The 26,193-nt window shown below is 35.6% G+C and overlaps 1 protein-coding gene across 4 annotated transcripts in view; it reads left to right on the top strand.

Annotated features, from left to right (window-relative positions):
- The window catches only part of LOC121318222 (cystic fibrosis transmembrane conductance regulator-like), a 38,462-nt gene that overhangs the window by 6,449 nt on the left and 5,820 nt on the right, over positions 1–26,193 (top strand). For 3 of the 4 annotated variants that reach the window (XM_041254671.1, XM_041254669.1, XM_041254672.1), the window contains exons 6-22: positions 1,415–1,578; positions 1,922–2,047; positions 2,491–2,737; positions 3,759–3,851; positions 4,234–4,407; positions 5,459–5,650; positions 7,451–7,545; positions 8,146–8,232; positions 8,697–9,396; positions 10,473–10,601; positions 13,370–13,407; positions 14,274–14,524; positions 15,350–15,429; positions 17,270–17,420; positions 17,535–17,762; positions 18,018–18,118; positions 20,536–20,769. In XM_041254671.1, coding sequence (XP_041110605.1) covers positions 1,415–1,578; positions 1,922–2,047; positions 2,491–2,737; positions 3,759–3,851; positions 4,234–4,407; positions 5,459–5,650; positions 7,451–7,545; positions 8,146–8,232; positions 8,697–9,396; positions 10,473–10,601; positions 13,370–13,407; positions 14,274–14,524; positions 15,350–15,429; positions 17,270–17,420; positions 17,535–17,762; positions 18,018–18,118; positions 20,536–20,769 — 3,090 coding nt within the window. The remainder of the gene's footprint in view (positions 1–1,414; positions 1,579–1,921; positions 2,048–2,490; positions 2,738–3,758; positions 3,852–4,233; positions 4,408–5,458; positions 5,651–7,450; positions 7,546–8,145; positions 8,233–8,696; positions 9,397–10,472; positions 10,602–13,369; positions 13,408–14,273; positions 14,525–15,349; positions 15,430–17,269; positions 17,421–17,534; positions 17,763–18,017; positions 18,119–20,535; positions 20,770–26,193) is intronic. The other variant, XM_041254670.1, reaches the window with a different exon arrangement.

Genomic DNA, 26,193 nt, shown 5'->3' with positions numbered 1-26,193 from the left:
TTATATATTATAGGATGGCAAACGTCTGTGTATAGCAGACATGACAGCCCTGTGATTGTTGATATAACCTTTACACAAACATTCACGTCCTATAACTCTGTTCTAGGCCTGCTTTATCATTAATATACAAGTTTAAAATCCAGCTAGATTTATTTTCTGTTCATTACTGGCCCTGGAGGACCGCTGTCCCTCCTGACTTTTGTTCCAACTGTACCCTAAATTACTTAATTTGACCAATTGTACTTATTAGACGCTAAATTGGTCCAATTAATCAGTAGGGTTGAGTAGCCCTGATAGTCCATTGTCAATTTCATTGAAAAAGGGGAAAAGGTTGATTTAAGAGAATGCCGTTGGGTGGCTGAGGTACGCAGCAGTTTGCAGTTGAATCATATTCTGAGAGTTGCCTCAGGTATGTTTTTTTTTTAAAGCAAGTGACATCAATCATGCTGATATGGAGAATACAGCACAGTAAAAATGGCACATGTTGATATCATGAATAGGGTTCATGAGCAGCTCAGTGAAAGAACCAACTTAACGGCATGCACAGTTCTGCTCCCCCTGAGCAGCTCGGAGCGCTTCAAAGCAGATTTCATTAGGGATCCGAGTGAGCGAAAAACTACTCGCTCTGAGCCGCTCAGTTACTTAACACACCCAGAAAACATGCACTCTGATTGGCTGAAAGATCCTGAGCAGTCTATAATCATGTTTATAAAGTCATGGTAAGAATTTTGCAGCTGAAAAAACAAATAACAGGTTGCAGGTTGAACGTTTATGTATACACACACATGCTGTCCTTTCAATAATGTTGTAAGTTTACCTCAGGTATTGCAGACTATTCAGCAAAATGCAAATCTCACGATACAGAGATGTAGTTAATTTCCTTTAATTAGTTGGATTTAGGTTCTTGTGCAATTGTAATGCACCTATGTGTAAGTCATCTGTATTTGACAGTGCCGTTTCTGAATCTGAGAGCACACACACTTATAAACTCCTAGTTGCTACAGATATCCAGTCTGAATCTTTTTTTTACTGCACAGGAGTGTGTTCACTTAGATTATATGAATAATATATTGTTAATATCACCTCAGAGAATACCTTTCACTACAAACTTCCAATTGTAGTTCAACCTCCACCATCCAAAAAGATCACAAGTGGTATGAAAAATATAGAGCCTGAGAAGTGAAAGCTGAACTTTGTACTTCTCCAAAAGTAGAGTTCACATGCCGAATGCTGATACACATTGCGATTGCCCCAAAGTAATTATCACTTAGATTACACATGCACCCTGGATTCCGTCACTGATATTTGCTCTGCTTAACGGTTTCTACATTATTTGTTATATCATCTACAGTAGTGCTTTATTAACTGTGTGCAGTTAATTTTTTTTTTTTGTGTGCTGTTGTTCAATTTTAAGGGTCTTGCATTGGCACACTTTATTTGGATTGCACCACTGCAGTGTATTCTGCTGATGGGATTTATCTGGGAGCTGGTTGGGGCCTCTGCATTTTCTGCACTGGCAGCTCTGACTCTTCTTGCCATTATCCAAGCCTGTCTTTCCCAAAGGATTGAGCACTACAGGTAACACATGTTTAAATAATTCAAAACAAGGATACATGTGACATACATGTGATTGTTTGGACTTGCATTCACAAGAGGCTGTCCAAACAAATTCACGTGCAAGGTTTATCAATTTCAGGATTGGTTCCCAAGATATACAAAGTATAGTCCATTGAATCCTTACAAGTGCCTTCACTACTTACCTACATTGGGAAATAATTATTGTGTGTCCTTAGATTTACTGTGAAACCTTTGTTGGTACATACTAGTAAGGCACCCACAGCATAAATCAAATAGGGCAGCTTGTTAAACTTAATTTGTTATCATAATTTGTTAACAGGCTTATTTTCTTTCTTTTCTCAAGAACTCTGAGGGCAGGAAAAATCAGTGAAAGGCTGGTAATTACATCAGAAGTTATTGAAAACCTCCATTCAGTAAAAGCTTATGGCTGGGAGGAGGCTATGGAAAAAATCATTGATGCCATCAGACAGTAAGTTTAATAACTGTGTGTAACCTTTTACTGTGTGTAACCTTTTTAAATTTCCCCCCAGGTGATGACTTCAAATTTGTTTCAAATGCATTTAATTGAAATATAATTGTTGTGAGAGAAGAAAAATAAGGGAGTCACAGAAAAATAAGGTGTGGGTGTATTATTATTATTATTATCTTTACTGAATGTTAACACAAGGGTAAAGTAGTTTTCTTTATATCAATGCAATTTTATACCAATAACCCTTTATATTACCTGAGCAGTAACAGATATCAAAACTTTACTAAGATTTCTATGATTCCTATTCCTGTGAGGCAAAAGTAGTAAAGTCCTTTATTTTGTTTCCGAACCACTTGACCGCAAGTCTGTGTTGACTACAGGAAGTAACACAAAGCTAGTGCAGTAGTATGACATGTAGTGTATTTGTTTTTACCTTGTAACAGGGCTGAGGTGAAGCTCACCAGAAAGACTGCTTACCTCAGATACTTCAACAGTGCAGCCTTTTTCTTCTCTGCCTTTCTCGCAGTCATTGTGTCTGTGGTGCCCTTTGCTCTCAGTCATGGAATAATCCTTCGCAGAATATTCACCACCTTGTCCTACTGCATGATCCTCCGAATGACTATCACCAGGCAGTTTCCTGGGTCTGTGCAAATGTGGTATGATTCCCTGAGAGTTATCCAGAAGATTGAGGTATATCATGAAATGTTCCAATAAACTGTAAAGAAGGCTAGTCATTAATGCAGTTGTATGTGTGTGTGTGTGTGTCTGTGTTTTAGCAAAATCTGTTTTGTTTGATGTGGCTAGGGGTTAAAGTTTGAGAAAATGGATGACCCAATATGAAGCATGTTTAGCATGTTTGTCAAATCCACATCACAAAGTTTGACACAAAAAGCTTATATCTCCATCTTCAATTTTTGCCTACCACTTAAATACTTATTTTGATGATATTCTGACCCTGTACATTAGCTCAGTATGATGGAAATCACTATTGAAGAACATTTACAATTAAAGAGAAGTAGTGGGTTTTCAAAAAAATATGGCGTTACATGTCCCCACGTGTTGCTACAACTGTTTAAATAATGTACCTGTATTTTGTTTTTTCTTTTCATTGTTAACATCCTGACACTTAAAACTTTAAAGTCTGTTTCTAAGCTCTTTTTTTTTAAAAAAATGGATTCTCCAGTACACTGGGGCTTGAAATCTGTCCTCTAAATCACTGCAGGAAGAGCGATATATATATAAAAAAAGAAAAAAAAACATAAATGTTCTGGCTTTTCTGTTCCGCACCACACGATGGATCATTATTGCTGTGTTACCTGTTTGACAATGTGGACAATAGTCCTTACACTATCAGTGCACTAGAGCGGCCACACTTTAAAGTTATAAGTGCACAAATTTCTCAGGATGTTAACAATGAAAGAAAAAATTACAGGTACGTTATTTATCTGTTTTTCAGAACCCCGCTACTTACTCTTTAACCCTTTGTTTGTGGGAAAGGTGACTTGTCATTGTTAATTATGTTTTGCCCAGAAACACTATCTGTATAGAATACAGTGAGCAGTTGTGGCTTTAATAGGTCTAAAGGACAAACACAGCACTTGTGGCAATTACTTAAAAATAACAAGATAGGCCTGATAAGATTAAACCTGTAAGATTTTACTATACTCAGTGTAAAAAGCATGATTTATAAACTCTGTAAAATATCTTGCAGGACTTTCTTAAAAAAGATGAGTATAAAGCACTGGATTACAATCTTTCAGCAACAGAAGTTGAAATGGTGAATGTAACAGCATCTTGGGATGAGGTCAGTAGTGTAGCAATTAAATATCTTCTTGGGACCCTATGTACCTTATAATGTTCTTTACTGTTTCATATCAATGTAGTTGATTTCTTTAGGTCTCAATTACCAATAGTTCAAAGGGGAATGGAATCCAGTAAACAGAAATCTTTCACAAGAGAATAGAGATTATTTTTGGAGGATTAATTTTAATAAGCAAAAGAAAAGACCCCCTCCCCCCACACACATCTTTTGCCATATTCATAAAACATTCCAGCATGTTAAAACTGCCAAGGCTGTCCTTTTTTATCATCACTTTAGTACTGCCTGAATCACATATGCCCTTACAGATGTACCCTTCCGATCCTTTATTATAATAATCTAATCCTTATTCTTTGCTCTTGATCAGGCTATAGGAGAGCTGTTTGAAAAAGTAAAGCAACAAAGTGACATTCCCAATGGAGAGGATGGCCTGTTCTTCAGCAACTACTCCCTGTACATAACACCTGTCCTGAGAAACATCAGCTTGCATTTGGAAAAGGGGAAGATGTTGGCAGTAGCTGGATCAACAGGCTCAGGCAAGGTAGTCCTCAGTTAACTCTACTGCTGAAGCTTTGGTGGTACTGGTTGAACAGTCTCCATACAATGATTTACATTTGCATATGCTTTGCTTTGACTTTGTGTAACACTGTCATGGCATTCTATTTCACCACTACTCAGGACATACAGTGCTTCCATACTGTAGTACTAAGATGTTGCTATGTGCATTGCTGCCTGGATGACACAAAATGTGTAAGAAACAAGCCTATCACACATGGATCTCACTGAATTGGTTGCTGACTGTTTCAGTTCCCAAGGGCTTGCTGTAATACTGCTGTCTTCAGAGTGATTGATACAGGCTTTTTGTCCCGAATTAATCTCAAAGCCAGTATTGTACTAAAAGTTAATGATAAACTTTAATAATATAGGTAAGATAACTTAATGCAAAACACACACACACACATACAAAAATACACAAATAAACAACGTTTCGATATGTTATACATATCTTTCTCAAGGGAGCCTGTGTTTGAATCAAAACATTGGAGGTATTTATAGGTGTTTGACGGCATGACAACATACTTGTTGTTGTTGTGTATATATATAAGAATAAATCATGGATTTGAATATAAACAATAACAAGTATGTTGTCATGCCGTCAAACACCTCTAATGTTTTGATTCAAACACAGGCTCCCTTGAGAAAGAGATGTATAACATATCAAAACATTGGGCAGCTAGCTCTTTGAGCTTAACTCTGCCTATATATATTACAATGCATGCTAATCTGCCTGCTACTTATTAACCACACAATAGACCATTCTAGAATAATGTGTAAAAAAAAGACTTCTTTGTAACTTTGCGATACTATATAAGCTGTTCAATAATTTATTTATAGTCTATATGTTATGGTCTTCATTTATACACTGAATAATCAGGTTTACTTAGACAAGGTCTTATGTGTAATTAAATCTGAAGTTCTTTAAATATTCTGCTTAAATACTATCAAATGTCAATAAAGATAGTGTGGTGAGTGGTCCATAGCAAGCAGCCTCAGTTTGCCTGTAATACATTCCCATAATTGCTCTTCTTCAGAGCTCTCTTCTGATGATGATCATGGGAGAACTGGAGCCGTCGGAGGGATTTACGAAGCACAGCGGCCGCATCTCCTTCTCCCCTCAGATGTCATGGATCATACCTGGAACCATTAAAGAGAACATTATATTTGGTCTCTCATATGACAAATACAGATATACCAGTGTTGTCAAGGCTTGCCAACTTGAAGAGGTAGTTTGAAAATGATAATAATGATTTAGTGAGTTGTGTGTGCCTTTTGTGTGTACAGTTTGGCCACATGGTATAAATAAACAGGGTTTGTTGGAGCTGTTCCAATTCAGCAGTAATCTGTGGAAACCTGTTGAAGACCTAAAAATGTGTCATGACACACTAATCAAATCCATGTCTAGTTTAAATATATACTGTGCAGAATCCCTTCCTGTTTCATATTGGTACCAGTGTATGGTGGCCGTACAGTAAATCTTGCATTTTTTTCACACTAAAATCCTGCATGTCAACCCCCATTTAATGTAGAGTGTTACAAGATTACAGAGATTGTCTAATTCTTCATGACCCCAGACTCATCTTCATAGCCCCCCTGTTATTTAGATATCGTCATGAAAACTGACATGCTGGAAGGAAACTTGTTACTCTAAATTCCAAGCTATATCTAACCCAATTATTCATACTAAATGGGAATGTAAACTGAAATTTGGCACTGTGAAAGGGCATGGCAAAAAGATGTGAAATTCTCACACTACATATAAACCTTGCCATTGACTGATAGAAAACCAAATTTGAATTGCTAAAACTCTCTGTTTTCAGAGCTCCTACAGTTATTGTGGGGTTGGTTCTTTCCTATTTTGTCAACTTCTCCTTTAATTATGTAAAAGTAAAACTTAATGAGTTAGCGATTCAACTCCCACTATAACCAACATCAATATGTTGATCAGTTTTGATGTGTGCAGGGATAGGCTTTGGTAAGAAATGACCAGAGAGACTTGCATTTGTTAAATTCCCACAGAAATTAAAAAAATCTAATGGAATATAAACTAACATAAATGTATAGTGACCTTCAGGAAGCAAACCTGGCAAAAACAAATTAATTCTTTCAGAAATAGTTAAAACAACTTTAATTTCACAATGGGTTGCTTGGAAGTAACTTAAAAAGCCATGGCATATAATGGTATAGGGGGAGTTTGCTTCTCTTTATTATTTGCTTCAATAATTATAAAGACATAGACTTCCTCACAGGGCAGCATGTTAGATTTGTAGATATGAATGTTACAATGCCTGACATGCTGAAACTGCAAGTTTGTGTCGTTAAGTTTAAGTTTTTTAGAAAGGCTGTTTTTGTATTTAATTACTGAGTAATCAATACACTTTGTATTTGTTTGTTTCTTCACAGGAAGTTGAGCTAGATTAGTAACTTAGTTGCTGATAGCGCTTGTGATGAGTCATCCTTAGTTACCTTTCAATTCACGTTACATTCTGAGAATGTAACAATGGTAGTGTATCTTATTTAACTTTGAGGTTCTATTGGACATGAGAAAATTCCAAATGAAAAACATTCCATTGAAAATATTTTGAAATGTCATTGGCTGCTTTATGACCAGAATATTACCACTGCTGAGCCACTAAGCTACAATTGAAAATCACAACAGTTGGCAAAAATAATATTATTGTGATTGTGATCAAGCATAATACTAAAGAGCAAAACCAACTCAAGGAATGTTTGCTTTTACCCTATTAAATAAATAACATCATGGCAATTGTCTTGGGGGCCTGTAAAAAATGCAAGATAAAGGGATACAGAGGAGCATTTATATTTTCGTGTCAAATCAAACACTAAGCAATTCTGCAAGGCAATGTTTAACAGAGAGTAAATATCAGAGACCATAAAAGACAAGAGATTAAACAATAAAAAGGTGGAATAAACTTCCTTAAAAATTAGCAGCTTGCAAATGGTACGCTGTTCATTTTATGGTGACATGAGGTTTAATTTCTGTTTGGGGGTGTGTATTTTTACAGGACCTTGCACTGCTCCCAGAGAAAGATGGCACTGTGCTTGGAGACGGTGGGGTCACATTAAGTGGTGGACAGCGTGCCAGGATCTCCTTGGCCAGGTTAAATTGTTTTCCTTATTTCATTTTTTAAAAGATTTTCATGATTTAAAGGAATACGTTTTATCCACATTGTGATTTTCTAAAGGAGCAGTTAGCTGTCTTGCACACCATTCTGAATGACATGTACAGCAGTGAATGGCCATTTCATCTCTACACAGAATTCAATTCCATAACGTTTTGGCTGTATAAAAATCACTTGTATGCCAATGCACCTGGAAAGATCATCCACACTTTAGTGTAACATGGTAATTGATTTACACAGTGGGGTGCTAACTGTGTCACATAATTCAACTGATTATTGTTGTTAAACTTATGTTCATCAGGGACTGAACTGAGACCTAAAAATATTATTTCACTAATGGCCCAGACTGTTTTAAACAATATACTCCACAGCGTCTCCTATTCTAAGGAAAAGAGTATCAAAGAATACTAAAAGAAACTCATAAACTTGTTTGGAATTTCAACTAGAAGTCTTTCTCAATGTCTTCATACTACATCCTGTGAAAAAAAAGAATGTAGATTGCTTGCTTGGTAAAACAGGTAAGCTGCAGTATCTTGTACAGTCATTAACAGACATCACCGTTTCTCTTCCATCTGTAGAGCCGTGTATAAAGACGCTGATCTATATCTATTGGATTCACCTTTTAGCCATCTGGACATCCTGACCGAGAAGGACATATTTGAAAGGCATTTCTGTTTTTGTAACTATTTACATGTGCATTTCACCAGTCTTTATACACCTCCTCCCAAGATATTACAATCATATATTTGCATAATAATTTTGAAGTTCTACCTTGCTTTTTCCATGACCATAGTGTCCCATAGATTTCCAGTATACCTGACTAAATCTCTCTCTGCTTTACCGTGACTTTACTATGCTTAATCACATTTTCTTATGATTTAGGGCAGGTCAAGATATTTATATTTTTCATCAACTTAATAAATAAGCTATACTTTTCAGCTATAACCACACAAGTACTAAATTACACAGTAATGACACGTATAGTGCACTTAACAGGTAACCTAATTAATACATTAATACATACATTGGTAAAATACATTATTCAGGCATGCAGAAACAACTATTAAATTAATAAATATTGTCACACCTTGACAGTAAACTATGTCATCCACTTTATTTGTGTTTTCAGATGCATTTGCACTCTGATGGCCAACAAAACTCGTATTCTGGTCACATCAAAGCTGGAGCACCTAAAAAAGGCTGACAAGATCTTGCTGCTGCACAATGGCCAGTGCTATTTCTATGGTACCTTCACTGAGCTACAAAGCCAGAAGCCGGACTTCAGCTCGCTGCTCATGGGCTTGCAGGCCTACGACAATTTCAATTCAGAAAGAAGAACCTCCATCCTGACAGAAACCCTTCGCCGTTGCTCAGTCGACAGCGAAGCAGGCTTCCGTGCTGATCCTGTGAGGCAGTCACTTAAACAACCAGGGGCAGAATTAAATGAGAAGAGGAAGTCATCTCTCATTATTAATCCTCTTACTGCTGGCAGGAAGTTCTCAAGTGTAGGAGAGGACACTTTGAGTGAGGCCGGGGAACGAAAGCTGTCTTTCGTCCCGGACTCTGAGCCGGGAGAAGGGGGGATACCAAGGAGTAACTTACTAAACACAGATCCAACCATTCGTGGACAGAGGCGACAGTCAGTGCTGGCCTTTATGACTGGCGCTCAGAAACAAGGGCACCAAGCTCGGCGAAACACTACATTTCAGCAAAGAATGTCCATTGCTCCCCAGAGCTCACTTGCTACAGAGCTGGACATTTATGCAAGACGCTTATCTAAAGACAGCAGCTTTGATGTGAGCGAAGACATCAACGAAGAAGATTTAAAGGTATTTTTTCTTCTTTTTATTAAGTCAGGGTTAAGGCAATACAAGTCAATACAATAGTGTTCATTCGCATTTTTTTTCATAAAATAATAAAAACAAAAAAAATTAAGTGAATGTTTGCCTTTTTTAGAATGCTATTTTATAGAGAAGAGTTTAAATATTTGCATTTTAGAACAAATTGCCAACTCTTTATGGGATATATTTAAAATATATATTTAGTTGGTAATCTATATATTTATTTTATATGGATTACAGACTAATGTAAATATATGGTGTACCATATATTTTTAACTTATAAAATAAATATATGGATTACAGACTAAACTATATTTATAATATATCCCATATATTTTAAATATATAAAAAAGGGGCCAATTTCTATATATGAAAAATGTAAGGATCATACTTTTCTACCATATATTAAAAATTATTATTATTATTTTTTTCCATAAGGGACTTTACAGATAGACTACCCTAGGATAAGTAATTAAACCATATTTGTTTATTATTATCATGAAAAACAAATAAAATGGTGATATTATACTTTTTAGTATATTAGATTCATTTACTGGTCTACTGTTTTGAGTTATCTTTTCTGTACTACTTCAGCTGTGTAAAGGTTTGATTCACATTGATGGCTGTGGTGGAAATAAGATTTAAACACTGTATATGTGCATCATATATTTATATTTTTCTGAAACGTGCATGACTGAACTGCTTTGGGTTCAATGTCTTGTATAATGCAGCCTCTTGCATGCTACTCCATGGTACAGTGTGCTATAGAATATTGTAGCCCAAGTATACAGCACATTGGCAATAGCATACTGAAGTTCTCTCAACATTTGTAAAAAAGCTCAAGTCAATATTCTGTTTTTGCGCATTGTACAACTTCTTGTTTTCTTGAGCAGTGTACAGTATTTGTGAATCTAAACACATTCTTCGAGATATTTAACTAATGTAAAAAAAGTATTAGCCAACTGAGGATTCTGATGTGAAAATATTCTCATTTAGTCATTTCCTCGTTACCAACCTGGTGACCTATATTTGGTGCTTTTTCCCTTTTTCTTTTCCGATTCTAGGAATGTTTTATTGAAGATCATGAAGGCCGCAATGAGAGGACCGCATGGAGCACTTACCTTCGATACACCACATCTAATAGAAACCTTGTTTTGGTTCTTATCTTTATCCTAGTTGTATTTATAATTGAGGTGAGGGCGCAAACTCTCTTAATGTCTTAAATACAGCTCAATTAATAATTGCCAGATACATAGCCTACTTTGAAATGATGAAAGAAACTGGGCGTCTCTTGACTACTTCATGTTACAGTGTACCTCCATGGATCTTTTGGGATGTACAAATAATTTCTTTCATGACATTTCAGTCAAAAGCCCTTCTTCAGCTGTGTAGAAGAAAAAGTAAACACAGTGCAGTAAACTTGTTATTTTTCAAGAGTTTTTAGAATGATGTCATGATTATCAGAATAGAATGTTCATTTTAAGAGGTTCCAAAGTTCCTAGTTTGAAGATAAACTCACATTCCCTTGCTGTTTCTGTGCAGTATTTGTTCCATGACAGATCCCACAAACGGTGTGATATATATATATATATAGATATATATATATATATATATATATATATATATATATATATATTGCAACACTCTAGTAGTAGTTTCATATTTGTCACACTGGCATCTGCATGCTACACATATTACTGAACAGGCTGTAGGGTTTAAAACACAACGCATTATTTTTACTAGTTTTTCTGCTTTGTTGTACAGTATGTATTCCTGCAAATGGGAAGTTGGTGGTCATAGGGATATTTCTATCATGATAGATATATAAATAAACTGCAGGCCATTCTACATTTCCAGTAGCACTTTACAATACCAAGGTTTCCCACTGGATTGTACCACCATATTTTCAGAATTATCCCATAGGTTCATGATGCAATCCATGTTGATTCCCACAGTGCTAACACTAACCAGTGTGTAGATTGATTAAAATCAAAACAGCACATGATTTTAGATGAGGAAAAGTGCCTGTGGGTTACAGTAAACTCACCACAAAGGTAAAATCACAAAATCAATTGGACAACCTAAATGCAAATTGTTGTCATAAACTGCAAGCTGCACTAAGCAAATAAAACTGATAGGAATATTGAATGTATAGTGGTATTATAAATGAGCTGCTACTTATTAATAAAACTGATAGGAAAATTGAATGAGTAGTGGTATTATAAATGAGCTGCTACTATCCACACACCCCACGTGCATTATAAGTCATGAGGTGAAGCCGACTGGTTTTAACTGCCCCCGGCGTGTGGATATTAGAGTATATCCCACACCCTGAAGTGAAGTATTGTGCTTATAAAAAGGGTCAACTAACTAAAATACAAAAAAAAAAAAAAAAAAAAAAAAAAAAACTAAAAACTTGTTTTAATTAAAAAAAAGTAATTTTTATTAAATATCCTCCTACCTCTGATCTCAGAAATAGTCCCTTAAAACTAAAAAATAAAACCAAAAATAAATTTAAAAAAAAAATTATTACACTGTGTAACAAAATTATTATTTTTTTTGTTCCTGGGTAGTAAGTGTTATTTCCTAATTGCTTATGCCTCAAAAGTATAGAAAATGGCTATTATTCCCCACAAACTTTGCTTTTGTGACCAGGACAGTGATATTTCAAAATATCACTATTTCCAATGGGAAAATGGGCAAATGTGTGTCTTTTTGTTCACATAAAGTCAGAAAAAAAACAACATATGAATCCAAATTAACATGTATTTATACTAAAGTAATACAAAGATGACTACAAAAGATTTAGAAGTGAGTAGTTTTTCGATATTTACAATTATACTGTAAATACATAATTGTAAATCTCGAAAAACTACTCACTTCTAAATTTTGAAATATCACTGTCCTGGTCACAAAAACAAAGTTTGTGGGGAATAATAGCCATTTTCTATACTTTTGAGGTATAAGCAATTAGGAAATAACACTTACTACCCAGGAACAAAAATTGTGTTACATAGTGTTGTGTTTATTATTATTATTATTATTATTATTATTATTATTATTATATTTTATATAGCACTATTTACAGATGTTAAATTATTATTAGCACTATATACAGATGTTAAATTGAACACTACCATTGAAATTTGAAGATTTACAGGCCACAGGAAGATTTTTTCCTTTTCTTTTTCTATGTCCAGAAGATGTGCTTTGGTAACGCCTAGCAGTATTACTTGAATAAGTATGACTTGAGTAAGTGGTGATGTCTGATTCAGACTCATCCAAAATCTCATCTAGAGTTTGGTTTCCCAAAAGATCAAAATTGATATACACTCGTTGGTCATCTTTCTTGTGAATTTCAATATGGCTCCTGTTTTTTTTTCAAAAGTGTATATTAAATGTGGTTAGTCATGTATATTAATATAAATTTAAATATGGCTATGTTTTTTTTTCAAAGTTCTAGTGACATATGGATATCTACAAGTGATTTGCCCCTTTTTGAAAAAAAGTTTCAGCCCATAGGAATATGCTATAATATTCACACCCATATGTGACCTGTTTTGACCAATCAGGATAGAGTATTTAAAAAAGACCTATTAAATTTTCTGGATAATATAAATGTATAATTTGAATAATATATAATATATATATATATATATATATATATATATATATATAATATATATATATATATATATATATATTCACCATTTATCACACGTAACATATTGCCTCCCCAGTTGGTGATAATACGGTTCTCACTTGCTGGGCACAGGTATACAATCCAATATGTGAAGGTCAGCAGGCACTTTTCACACAGGGGTTTCCAGACTATTGTACTATATAGATAGATAGATAGATAGATACCTCCATGTTTGGCCAGACTGGTATGTCAACAGTTTGATGATCGGCTAACGCTTTACAAACTATTGAATCCTCCTTTCTTTCTTTCTCTTTTTAGGTTGGAGGTTCCTTGTTTGGAATATATGTGGTCAATGAGTAAGTCATTTGATAACTGTGGCCCAGTAAATCTTGGTTTGTCTCTGATAGTCTTCATCTGATGTCTGATGTCTTCATCAATTGTAATGCTTTGTTTTAACTCCTTTATAAATGCTTGCTAAGGCTTTATAAATTGGTGTACAGTATATTTAGAGACAAGAAAATAACACACAATGGATTATGTATGTATTGATTGCTTCTGCTCAGTGCCACATTATTATTTCATTTCTCTACAGCACTCAGGGTCGTTTCAATCTGAGCACATAAAGCCCTTCATTTATTACTCAGCATCATTACTAAGGCAACCCAAACCTTATGTACCCTCAACTGTGCAGATAAACTGCTAAATGTTTGCTGTAATTATAGCCATGCAATTATGCTATGGCCCAATGAAACCTGTAGTTCATTCCAACACAGCACTTGGCAGTTTTGTTACTGAATTCCATACCCACCAGCTCTATGCTGGGCTGGACCAGTCACCACTGAGCTCTCAACAAGGGCACAGAAAGAAGAAACTTTCAGCTTTTAATATACAAAGCATTACATAAATGAAATAATCACGCAGCATCCCCTGGAAACCTCTGGAATAACGTACTAACGCTGGCCATGTGAATATTCCTGCTGCTGCTAATTTATTATTGCATTTGTATAATTTGTACAGTGTAAGTTTAATGATCTACTACAGTTCTAATTAAACTATAAATAAATTATAAATAACTTGTTATTTGAAACTACTTTTGAACATTATTATAAGGGTCATTTTATATTTTAACACATTCAGTAGCTTCGTTTCTCAGGGCTTGAAGGGCAGATAAGCAATTCTTTTAATATGTTTTTTAGTTTTTTAATTGTTTTGTTTCTTTTAGATGGATCCAGCAAAATGAAACTGTAGGAAATGCATCTGATCCAGTACACCAAGCAGTGATAGTTACCAGAACCAGTGCTTACTATATCATTTACATTTATGTGGCAACTGCTGAAAGCCTGCTGGCACTCGGATTCTTTAGAGGGCTTCCTTTGGTTCACACTCTGATAACCGTCTCGAAGAGTCTGCACAAGAAGATGCTTAAATCAGTTTTACGAGCTCAAATGTCTGTCTTAAATACAATGAAGACAGGTGAGTCCAGACGTATTGAAAAACTTACATTTACAAGAAATGGCAATTTAACAAGCATTAAAATTGAGAAAATACTGTTTTTTTTTTATCATCAGATTTTTTATAATCAGATTTGATATGGCCAAATATGTTAAACAAGAATGTTCAGTTCTGTTGACTTTTGTATTCTTGCTATTAGTAGCAAACTGGAAGACTAATCTGCTTTTTTACACAAGCGTTTTTTCAGAGTCAACCCCAGTAAAGTACTATAATAGGCTGTTTAATAGGTTGCTGTTTTATACACTGTTTCAACGTCCTTAGACGGGTCGTGTTTTCCTTAGTGGTTCAAAACCATTTATAATCTGAGTGTGCTAACATCATTTTAAATAAAGTTCACACAGCAAATGTGGATTTAAACCTGGTCCTACACAAATACTTACTCTCGATACACAGTACTGTAAGTTGTATGCAAGTTTTTTGTCTTTAAATATTTCAAGCATTGAACTATACCTGTGTTATTTAGTAACCCGAAGTTTGTATTTAAAGTGTTTTCAACTTGTTAGTTAATTTAGTTTGAGCAATCATTTTATTTAAATAAAAGTTGATTAATACTACTTATATTTGTGGGGTTTAAATTGGAAAATGGTCTGGACCACAAAATATATTTTTTAGGAAAAGTAAAACTCATTGTGGAAAGGAGGGGTAAGAACAGTAGAACTTAAAACTCAATTTCAGGTTTCTTGCTCATAGTAATTTTAATATTTTTAGAAATACATATAAATTGTTAATTGGACCCATAATTCATTGCTGTTTTTGTTTGATTTCTTTGTTTTCTTATGTGTTTAGGTCGAATTATAAACCGGTTCACAAAAGATATTGCTGTCATCGATGATATGCTGCCTCTTGTTATATTCGACGTTGTGCAGGTTTGTAGTCATTATCATTTGTTATTCGTCTAACAATAAACATAGGAGGGTCTGTACTTTTTTCAGAAACCTGCACCTGTTGAGTCCAAGACTTTTAAAATTTTAAAATTTAATTTTATTAAACTTTACCAGTAAGGAGAGATTTTTTTCTAAACAGGAAGTACATTTTCAAAGGTGACTAAAGGGTTTAGATGAGTGTAATTCATACATTTACTGTAAACATTTAAACTGGCTTCTAGTGTAAGATCGATTTTCCAAAGTTGACATCTAACCATTTTAATATATGCATGAATACTTTAGACAGTATTATCGTAACCAAATGTGATTAGACAGTTACAGTTAAAAACAGTAAAGACTGCTTTAACCCTCCTGTTATGTTCATAATTTAAATACAGCTGTTATGTTTTGGGTCATATTGACCCGATGCAATTTAAAACTAATTTAAACAGCCTTAAATTGATTAAATGTTTTTATTCGCAAAGGTTTTACTCATGTATGCTCTTTTAGTCCAGGAGCTGTGATAAAACTTCTTTGACTGCCAACCTGGGAGCTTCTCATTTTGGAATGTTTTTACCAGTGAGATGCTGTTGCAATACTGATAGAGAAAATTAGGCTCTCCCTTGTAGAAATATAATAATAATAAAATAACAAATTAAAAAAGTTTTATTTTATTCCTGCACAGTAATCTACATTGATAAATGCCATGGATCACAATGACCTGAAACATCTTATTTGTTTACATGACTTGTTCTAAAAAATATAAACATTACAAAGGCTCTGTTTTCTGTACATAAGTTCATGACCCCAACGTAGGAAAAGTCATCAAATATTATACAGAAAATAAAAATAAAAATAGCATTAAAGCTAATTGGAAACTAGTGTTGGGTAAATAGACCCAAAACCTAATAGGAGAGTTAAATAAATAAACAAACAAATAAATAAATAAAAAATACAAAACCCAACATGAAACAATATTTCCTCAATTAAGACATTAACCTGGTTTGGAAAAGGGCATAACTAGGATATTAATTCAAAGCCATGTCAGCAGTTTAGAAACAATATATATTTTTCAGACGAGTACAGTAATGTAACAGAAGTTGTGATCATTTAAATGAGAACTACCCAGTAGAGAAGCCCGAAGTCAAACCCATTCTTTTTTTGCATTGAGTAAATTGCAGAGCACATTAAAGTTTGGATTTTGTTAAATTACATGTTTAAAACATTTCAAAGACTGCTCACGTAGCCACTGTGGCACTGAGAAAAATGGCCAAAATATTTTAGGACTGCAGGCGTCTCTCATTTAAAACCTTGTATTTAAAAACTCACTGGCAGCCTATTCCTTTCAGATATGTACACATAGTTCAGACATGATTAAAAAATAAACACATAATACTGCTGATTAGCATTAAAACACTGTAATAAAAAGACGCTTGCTGGACAGTATAGGCAATCGCAAGAGGTGAGGTACCATTTGAAATGCATGTAATGAACTGTATACTGTGGCATAATGTAAGCTAGAAAGACAGGATTACCTTAAATCTTCCAAATGCACAAGAAATGTGGATATTAATTGGTCAAATCTGTTCTATTAAAAAGTGAACATGTCTAGTGACAACTGATGGGGCCGCCCCCTGGAAGCTCCCGTCTTCGATCGGCAGGGGAATGGCCTGGGCTCGAGCCGGCGACGTCCAGACCACACGGAGCGCCTTTACTGGATGCATGACTCGGGAGCCACCCCACAACTGATGTTTATATGACCAATTAAAAAACTAAAGTTTAGTTCTTTTACCAATATATTTATGAAAGAAGGATAATATGTTTCTTGTTTTCCTTTTTTAAGTTGGTGCTGATTGTAATGGGAGCCATGCTTGTGGTCTCGGTAATGGAGCCCTACGTCTTCCTGGCTGCCATCCCTGTTATTGTAGCTTTTGTCATGTTGCGGGCCTACTTTCTCCGTACATCACAGCAGCTGAAACAACTTGAATCTGAGGGTAAGTAAGACAGCTGAACTCCTTGTAATCAACAAAAATAGCAGCAGATACACAGCACATGGGACATTTAAATCCTTCAGTGGCATAAGTAACCCTATTTATTTTCCCTTGCAGCTCGTAGTCCAATTTTTTCCCATCTCATAATATCTCTAAAGGGACTCTGGTCGATCCGTGCTTTTGGAAGACAGGCTTATTTTGAAACCCTTTTCCACAAGGCATTGAACGTTCATACTGCCAACTGGTTCCTTTACTTGTCCACACTGCGCTGGTTCCAGATGAGGATTGATATGATATTTGTCATCTTCTTTATTATTGTTGCCTTCGTTTCTGTTGGAACAAACGGTAATACAGTTTATAGTTTCTTGGCCAAACTAACAGGTTTAAGGTTTTAATTGAAATGTTTTTTGTTTTATTCAAAGTAAAGAAAAAAAAAAGATTGATTGGATACAGTCTGAATTGTTATAATTTACTATTTCAGCACTGATACTTCTAAGATATTGATTACTCTAGTCTTAATCTTTCAATAATTCATTTAATTGTGTCGTTTAGTACTACATTAAATAAACATATCAATAACGTTTTCTGTTTTACCTACAGGCAGTGGGGAAGGAAAAGTTGGAATAATTATAACATTAGCCATGAATATTATGAGTACCTTACAGTGGGCAGTGAACTCCAGCATTACTATGGACAGTCTGGTAAGGCCAAAATGATAATACATTTAAAGAGGGACGTTTCATGGAAAAGGTTTTAAAATCACATTTCTAATGTCTTAATAGCATTAGCAAAGTTATAACCAGGCTCATTTTCTTGAGATGAAGATTTTCCAAGTGCAGTACTGTAAACCAAAACAAATGAGCCTATTTCTACCTGGTATCTAATCAGTTTTTGTGGACTGATTGGAGATAGACCATTAGAGTGAAACTACAGCACAGAATGTGATTTGGCACCAGGACCTCGTACTCCAGTAGATATATCTTTAAAATATCTGCATATTTCAGATTGAAGTAAAAGCAAAAGACCAAAATATTTTCAACAGAAGAAAGGGGGCCCAGTGATTATATTGATATTCTAAAAGGCAAAAAATAGACTAAAATAAATGAAAACATAAATGAGATCTTCTACAATGTACACTGAACAAAAATATGAACGCAACATGCAACAGTTTCAAAGATTTAACTGATTTATGGTTCATATAAGGAAATCAGTCAATTGAAATAAATTCATTAGGCCCTAATCTATTGTTTTCACATGTCTGGGAATATAGATATGCATCTGTTGGTCACAGATACCTTAAAAAACAAAGGTAGGGGCGTCGATCAGAAAACTGGTGACCACCATTTGCCTCATGCAGCGTGACACATCTCCTTTGCATAGAGTTGATCAGGCTGTTGATTGTGGCCTGTGGAATGTTGTCCCACTCCTCTTCAATGGCTGTGCGAAGTTGCTGGTTATTGGCGGGAACGGGAACACACTGTCATACACGTCGATCCAGAGCATCCCAAACATGCTCAATAGTTACATGTCTGGTGAGTATGATGGCCATGGAAGGACTGGGACATTTTCAGCTTCCAAGACAATTCTTGCGACATACAGATCCTTGCGACACAGTGCCGTGCATTATCATGCTGAAACATTAGGTGATGGCGGCAGATGATTGGCACGACAATGGGCCTCAGGATCTCGTCACAGTATCTCTGTGCATTCAAATTGCCATCGATAAAATGCAATTGTGCTCATTGTCTGTAGCTTATGCCTGCCCATACCATAACCCCACCTCCACCATGGGGCAGTCTGTTCACAACATTGACATCAGCAAACCGCTCGCCCACACAACGCCATACATGCTGTCTGCCATCTGCCCGGTACAGTTGAAATCAGGATTCATCCATGAAGAGCACACTTCTCCAGCATGCCAGTGGCCATCGAAGGTAAGCATTTGCCCACTGAAGTCGGTTACGACGCCGAACTGCAGTCAGGTCAAGACTCTGAGACGGTTTCTGACAGTTTGTGCAGAAATTCTTCCGTTGTGCAAACCCACAGTTTCATCAGCTGTCCAGGTGGATAGTCTCAGACAATCCCGCAGGTGAAGAAGCCAGATGTGGAGGTCTTGGGCTGGTGTGGTTACATGTGGTCTGCGGTTGTGAGGCCAGTTGGATGTACTGCCAAATTCTCTAAAACGACGGAGGCGGCTTATGGTAGAGAAATGAACATTCAATTCTCTGGCAACAGCTCTGGTGGACATTCTTGCAGTCAGCATGCCAATTGCACACTCCCTTAAAACTTGAGACATCTGTGGCATTGTGTTGTGTGACAAAACTGCACATTATAGAGTGGCCTTGTATTGTCCCCAGCACAAGGTGCACCTGTGTAATGACCATGCTGTTTAATCAGCTTCTTGACATGCCACACCTGTCAGGTGGATGGATTATCTTGGCAAAGGAGAATTGCTCACTAACAGGGATGCAGACAAATTTGTGCGCAAAATTTGAAAGAAATAAGCTTTTTGTGCGTATGGAAAATTTCTGCGATCTTTTATTTCAGCTCATGAAACATGGGACCAACACTTTACATGTTGCGTTTATATTTTTGTTCAGTGTAATGTAGAGCTGACTGTGTTCTGTTGCTCCAATATGGAATCATCCTCATTTTTCTCTAAATCTACTTTTATCCAGCATGAAGCTTTATTGGATATCATTATTGTTATGTGATTTAAATGGAATGAGGAAGGTTGTTCAATGCAGGCACTTAGGGTCCTCAGTGAAGCTCAAAACAAGCTCCTAACCAAGTAAATGAGATTCAGATTAAATTATTAATAATCAATACTGGAACAGAACCCACATGATAAAATATTAAGGAAAATGTAAAAAAAAAAAAAAAAAAAAAAAACCAAAGAAAAGTTAAAATGGCATTTGAAGCTACTTGTGCGACATCGGTATTTGGAGGCTTTCTGAATAGTGAAAGCTGTAAAAGAACAAGCTCTGAGTGCCGAAATGCATGTGTTGAGTTTAATTTGCTTTTCTGCATTTATTCCCTCTGTTAAGAGTAGCAATGAAACCAGTTTTAAGTATTAAGTTGGTACCATTAAGCTGACCTAAGCATAATCTCTTTCCAGATGCACTCCGTGAGCAGGATATTCAAATTCATTGACTTGCCTCAAGAAGCACCTAAAATCTGTGACAAGCAGAAAAGCAGCATGCCTGAAAGCCTGGTTATTGAGAACCCACACACGGGTCAGGAATGGCCGTCTGCAGGCCAAATGACTGTCAGCAACCTAACAGCAAAGTACACAGAAGGAGGCCGAACTATCCTTGAAAACCTCTCATTTTCAGTAAACGCTGGACATAGGGTAAGGATTTACTCTAGTATATTTAAATAGGACATTGCCAGGATCTAGAACTAAAGTGGTCTTCTGTACATATATTTACATGTGCCTAAACCCATATCCTCCTCTATCAGGTCTTTGTGGTATATTTAATAGCCAAATATGATTATTCTATCCACAGTAGTACAGTGTTAGTTAATATAAGAACATAAGAACATAAGAACGGTTACAAACGAGAAGAGGTCATTCGGCCCATCTTGCTCGTTTAGTTGTTAGTAGCTTATTGATCCCAGAATCTCATCAAGCAACTTCTTGGAGGATCCTAGCGTGTCAGCTTCAACAACATTACAGGGGAATTGGTTCCAGACCTCCACTATTCTCTGTGTAAAAACGTGCATCCTATTTTCTGTTCTGAATGCCCCTCTGTCTAATCTCCATTTGTGACCCCTGGTCCTTGTTTCTTTTTTCAGGTCAAAAAAGTCCCTTAGGTCGACATTGTCAGTACCTTTTAGAATTTTGAATGCTTGAGTTAGGTGGCTGCGTAGTCTTCTTTGTTCAAGACTTAATAGATTCAATTCTTTAAGCCTATCTGCATATGACATGCCTTTTAAACCCAGAATAATTCTGGTTGCACTCTTTCTAGAGCAGCAATATCCTTTGTAGTGAGGTGACCAGAACTGAACACAATATTCTCGATGAGGTCTTACTAATGCATTGTAAAATTTTAACATTACTTCCCTTGATTTAAATTCAACACTTTTCACTATATATCCGAGCATCTTATTGGCCTTTTTTATAGCTTCCTCACATTGTCTAGATGAAGACATTTCTGAGTCAACATAAACTCCTAGGTCTATTTTATAGATTCCTTCTTCAATTTCAGGTTCTCCCATATTCATAGTGCACATTTGTATTGCCTGCGTTCAGTACCTTACACTTTCTCTATTAAATGTAATTTGCCATGTGTCTGCCCAGTTCTGAATGCTGTCTAGATCATTTTGAATGACCTTTGCTGCTGCAACAGTGTTTGCCACTCCTCCTACTTTTGTGTCGTCTGCAAATTTAACAAGTTTGCTTACTATACCAGAATCTAAGTCATTAATATGAATAGCAGAGGACCTAATACTGATCCCTGTGGTACTCCACTGGTTACCTCACTCCATTTTGAGGTTTCTCCTCTAATCAGTACTTTCTGTTTTCTATATGTTAACAACTCCCTAATCCATGTGCATGTATTTCCTTGAATCCCTACTGCGTTTAGTTTGAGAATTAATCTTTTCTGTGGGACTTTGTCAAAAGCTTTATGGAAATCTAAATAAACCACATTATATGCTTTGCAGTTATCCATTATCGATGTTGCAACCTCAAAAAAATCAAGCAAGTTAGTTAGACACAATTTCCCTTTCCTAAAACCCTGTTGACTGTTTCCCAGGATACTGTTACCATATAGGTAATTTTCCATTTTGGATCTTATTGTAGTTTCCATAAGTTTACATATAATAGAAGTCAGGCTTATTGGTCTGTAGTTACCTGGTTCGGTTTTGTCTCCCTTTTTGTGGATCAGTATTACATTTGCAATTCTCCAGTCTGTCGGAACAATCCCTGTGTCAAGAGACTGTTACATGATCTTGGTTAGCAGTTTGTAAATAACTTATTTCATTTCTTTGAATACTACTGGGAGGATCTCATCTGGCCCAGGGAATTTGTTTATTTTAAGAGCTTCTAGTTCCTTTGTAAAAACTTATGAAAAGTAATCATTTAATATATTTGCTATTTTTTTCTCTTCATCTATGATTTTGCCATTAGTACCTCTTAGACATTTTACCTCCTCTTCAAATGTTCTCTTGCTGTTATAATATTGGAAAAACTTTTGGAATTGGTGTTAGCCCCCTTAGCATGCTAATTTCTATCTCTCTCTTGGCCTTTCTAACTCTCTTTTTGACTTGTGTTTGCAGTTCCAAGCACTCTTTCTGTGTACTTTGTTCTTGGTCCCTTTTAAACGCTCTGTAAAGTGCCTTTTTTCCCTCTGAATATATATTTTTAATTGATCTATTAAATCATTTTGGCAATTTTGTTTTAGATTTAGATTGGTCTACTTCTGGGATGTAACTGTTTTGCGCCTCTAGTACTACATTTAAAAAAAAAAACATCTTTTTTCCATAGATGTTTTATGTTTTCTCTGTTTTACTCCAATATAGATATATATATATATATATATATATATATATATATATATATATATATATATATATATATATATATATATATATAATATATCAACCCTTTTCTAGACCTTACTATTCTTCAAGTTAAAAAATAATCCAATTTGACTTCCAAGACAATTCAGCATTATTATCTTAATATGATGAGATGTGTCACTAGCAGTTAAAGAAGTTCTTTCTTTGGTATAAAGGCCTATTTTTACCAAACGCAGTGCGACAAGCAAGTGTGTAATATGGTACACCACGCAATGAACCTTTCACACTGCATGTGATATGACGGGGTGACAAAGAAGTGATACTGAAGCGATGCAAAACAAATAGGATTGGTGTCCATTTTTGCAATTTTTGTCTTGCGGCAGCTAGGGATCTGACCAATGAGGAACATCTTCCCGTGTGCACCCTTTTCAGTAAACAATAGCGGAAGAAAAGTTAATTCTTTCGGTATCAAAATACCCTGAACTGTATAACAAAGGACACAAAAATTACAAAGACACACCAATGAGGGAGAACTGGGAGTTAATTTCCAGGGAACTGGATAAAACTGGTGTGTATGATTTGTTTACATTGACTGAAATAAGTATTCTGCAAAAAGCTATAATGATTTCTAAAATAGCTGTGTAACAGGACTATCAAAATAACTAGCAACAAAAGTTCTTCCTCTTCCCTGGAAGACATCTTACTTCTCAAGAGCTCAGTCAGGGAATAGTAGCCTATCACATCGCGTATGCCTGTCACCACTGGTGTGAAAGGTAGTGTCACAGAGAAAGTATCATGTTTTGCAATACAAATCGCATCACATCCAGTGTGACTAGACCTGACTGCCTTCTCCTGAAAAGGATTTCTACCACATAACCTGGGACAAATAGTACTTTAAACCCCTTTAGACCTGCATGCACTTTTAACTAAAAAACAAATAAGACTTTAAGTTCAGTGATAAAGGACAAAGCATTCAACTTTGAATTACTAAGTACGTTGCCCTTGAACGTACTTAGTAATTGAAGCCATTGAAGTTAGTGATTACATGTACATTGAGCAACAAGCTAATTTGAATGGCATGTGAATAAAGGGTGGTTTACAGCCACTACATTTTTTCACAGATTTAAGATTTTGTCCGTAAGAATTTCAGTGTCCCCTTTTGCATACGTCTACAAATACATTTCAATGTAATCTGATTCTTGGAGTGTGATGCATTTACCTGTTTTGGCAAGTTGTATGATTTGTTTTTCAGTGTATCTGTTATGCACAACAGTGTACAATATATCTAAAGCCAACAAGCCACCATAACCACTGAATGGGGTCTGACAAAAAAAACAAAAGTACAAAGTGTATGAAGCAAAGCCTTCCTTCCGTGATTCTTTAACTTTATTGTACTTTAAGTGGTAGTGACTTGGTATTGGTTGGTCAGAGTTTGTGCACTTTGGTAATGCGAATATCTAAAGATTATTTCCCAGAGTGCATCTGAAACCAAGTTCTAGGTATAGTATAAGAGGCGGAATGACCTGTGTAAATGAAACAAATAAAGAACAGTAGTTCTGTTTAAGGAAACTAGATGTTACATTTTTTGTAAGCCCTCCATTTCAGATTTGCTCTTTATATTTTCTATGTTATGGAAACTCCTCAGCAAAATCGAGTAGCAATATTCACGTGTACCTGTGACCTAAGATGGTTGACATATTGGAGTTATGTTACTGCTGTAACTGTACAATCACCTGTGTGATTACAGTGTCATAAAAGAGGCAGCAATTCCTCTTCAGTGTTAGTAAAAATGCTACTAAACCCATATGTTCTTGAGGGAATACAAAACTGTATTTAGCAGATGTGTACAAGTCAGACTTTTTGACACCAAGCCTGAGCAGAGATACTGCACTTTTAATTGCTAATACTTCCCATCTTAGTGCTCACACATTGTGACAGTAAAACCACCAAGTAACTTGGGTTCTTACAACCGAACAGATTTATTTGCAGTTAGCGGTCCATATGGATAAAATCCCCTCTGCTTTGCTGCAATGTTGGAATACTTATTTACACCAAGTTTGTTTATTTATTGAGAAAGCAGGAAAGGTCTTGAGAGGTTTTTGTTTTAATGGTTGCCTTCTATGCTAACTATATCACTGAAGACCCCGCTGAAAAATAAATGTAGTTTTCTGGTGATTTAACGTCAAAGGCACAGCTAGTGAAACAACCAAGAAAAATACTAGAGCAATTTAGATTCAATCTATAGGTTTCTGAAATGTACTCAGACGTGACTTGTGTAATTAAGATGCCGTATACTATGCATCATGGTTTTCACAGTGTGGTGTTTCTAACAGTACATGTTCATTTGCTGTGGTTCCTGTGTGTTCACCCTGAGAGCCTGTGACTAGCATGTTTTGGAATGTTCACTTTATAGACTCCCACTCAACGAGATAACTTGACATTCGCTTGATTTTGAGCTCTCTTTTATTTCTTTTCTTTTTTATTTTTCAACTGCAAGGTTTTGATTATTTGAGTTGTTAGTTGAGACTACTGTGTCTTGTATTGCATTTATTTAAACCAAGATTATGATTTTATAAACAGGAGGTCAATTAACTCAATTAATAGAGCTGTGCCTATTCCACTGAATTGAAAACTGGGGAAATCCTCTGAAAAGCTGAGGATTTTAATTAATTTACTGTAAACCAGGTTGAGACGATTCTTCCAATAAACACGAATGACTGGGAGTACATATTTGACAAAATGTTCTTTAACTCTCTGCTTTCAGTTCCAAGCTGTTATGCCAAAAATGTAAACCCACGCAAGAGACCATGAAAAGGGGAAAATAGCAAGACAGCTTTGATAGCATATCATAAGTTGGTACATTTAAGGAACATTATGTTAGGGGTCATTTTAATATCTCTTGGGAAGTTGTTCCAGGTGTCATAAAGGTTTACAGTGATTACCTTTGGTGTCAAATGAAATAAAGCAATGCAGTAGTTTTGAACTGTAATTACTTAGCTTATTTAATTATATTTTCACTTTCAATCTCTATTTTGGCAGTATGTGTGATTTAGATTTAGGAAGGGACTGTTGGAGACCAGTAGACATTTGCATGAAAATTGAAACCTTTAAACCCCATTTGGACTCCTTTATTGTTATGCAGTTTGTGACATTTTCCAGTATGATGGTTTAATACATTCCCATTATTTTCTTATTACTGTATTATTATTATTATCATTATTATTATTATTATTATTATTATTATTATTAT

Source organism: Polyodon spathula, chromosome 7 (genome assembly GCF_017654505.1).
Source record: "Polyodon spathula isolate WHYD16114869_AA chromosome 7, ASM1765450v1, whole genome shotgun sequence".
Lineage (NCBI taxonomy): Eukaryota > Metazoa > Chordata > Actinopteri > Acipenseriformes > Polyodontidae > Polyodon > Polyodon spathula.
The sequence above is the reverse complement of the archived record's forward strand: the minus strand, read 5'-3'. Positions and strand labels throughout refer to the sequence as shown.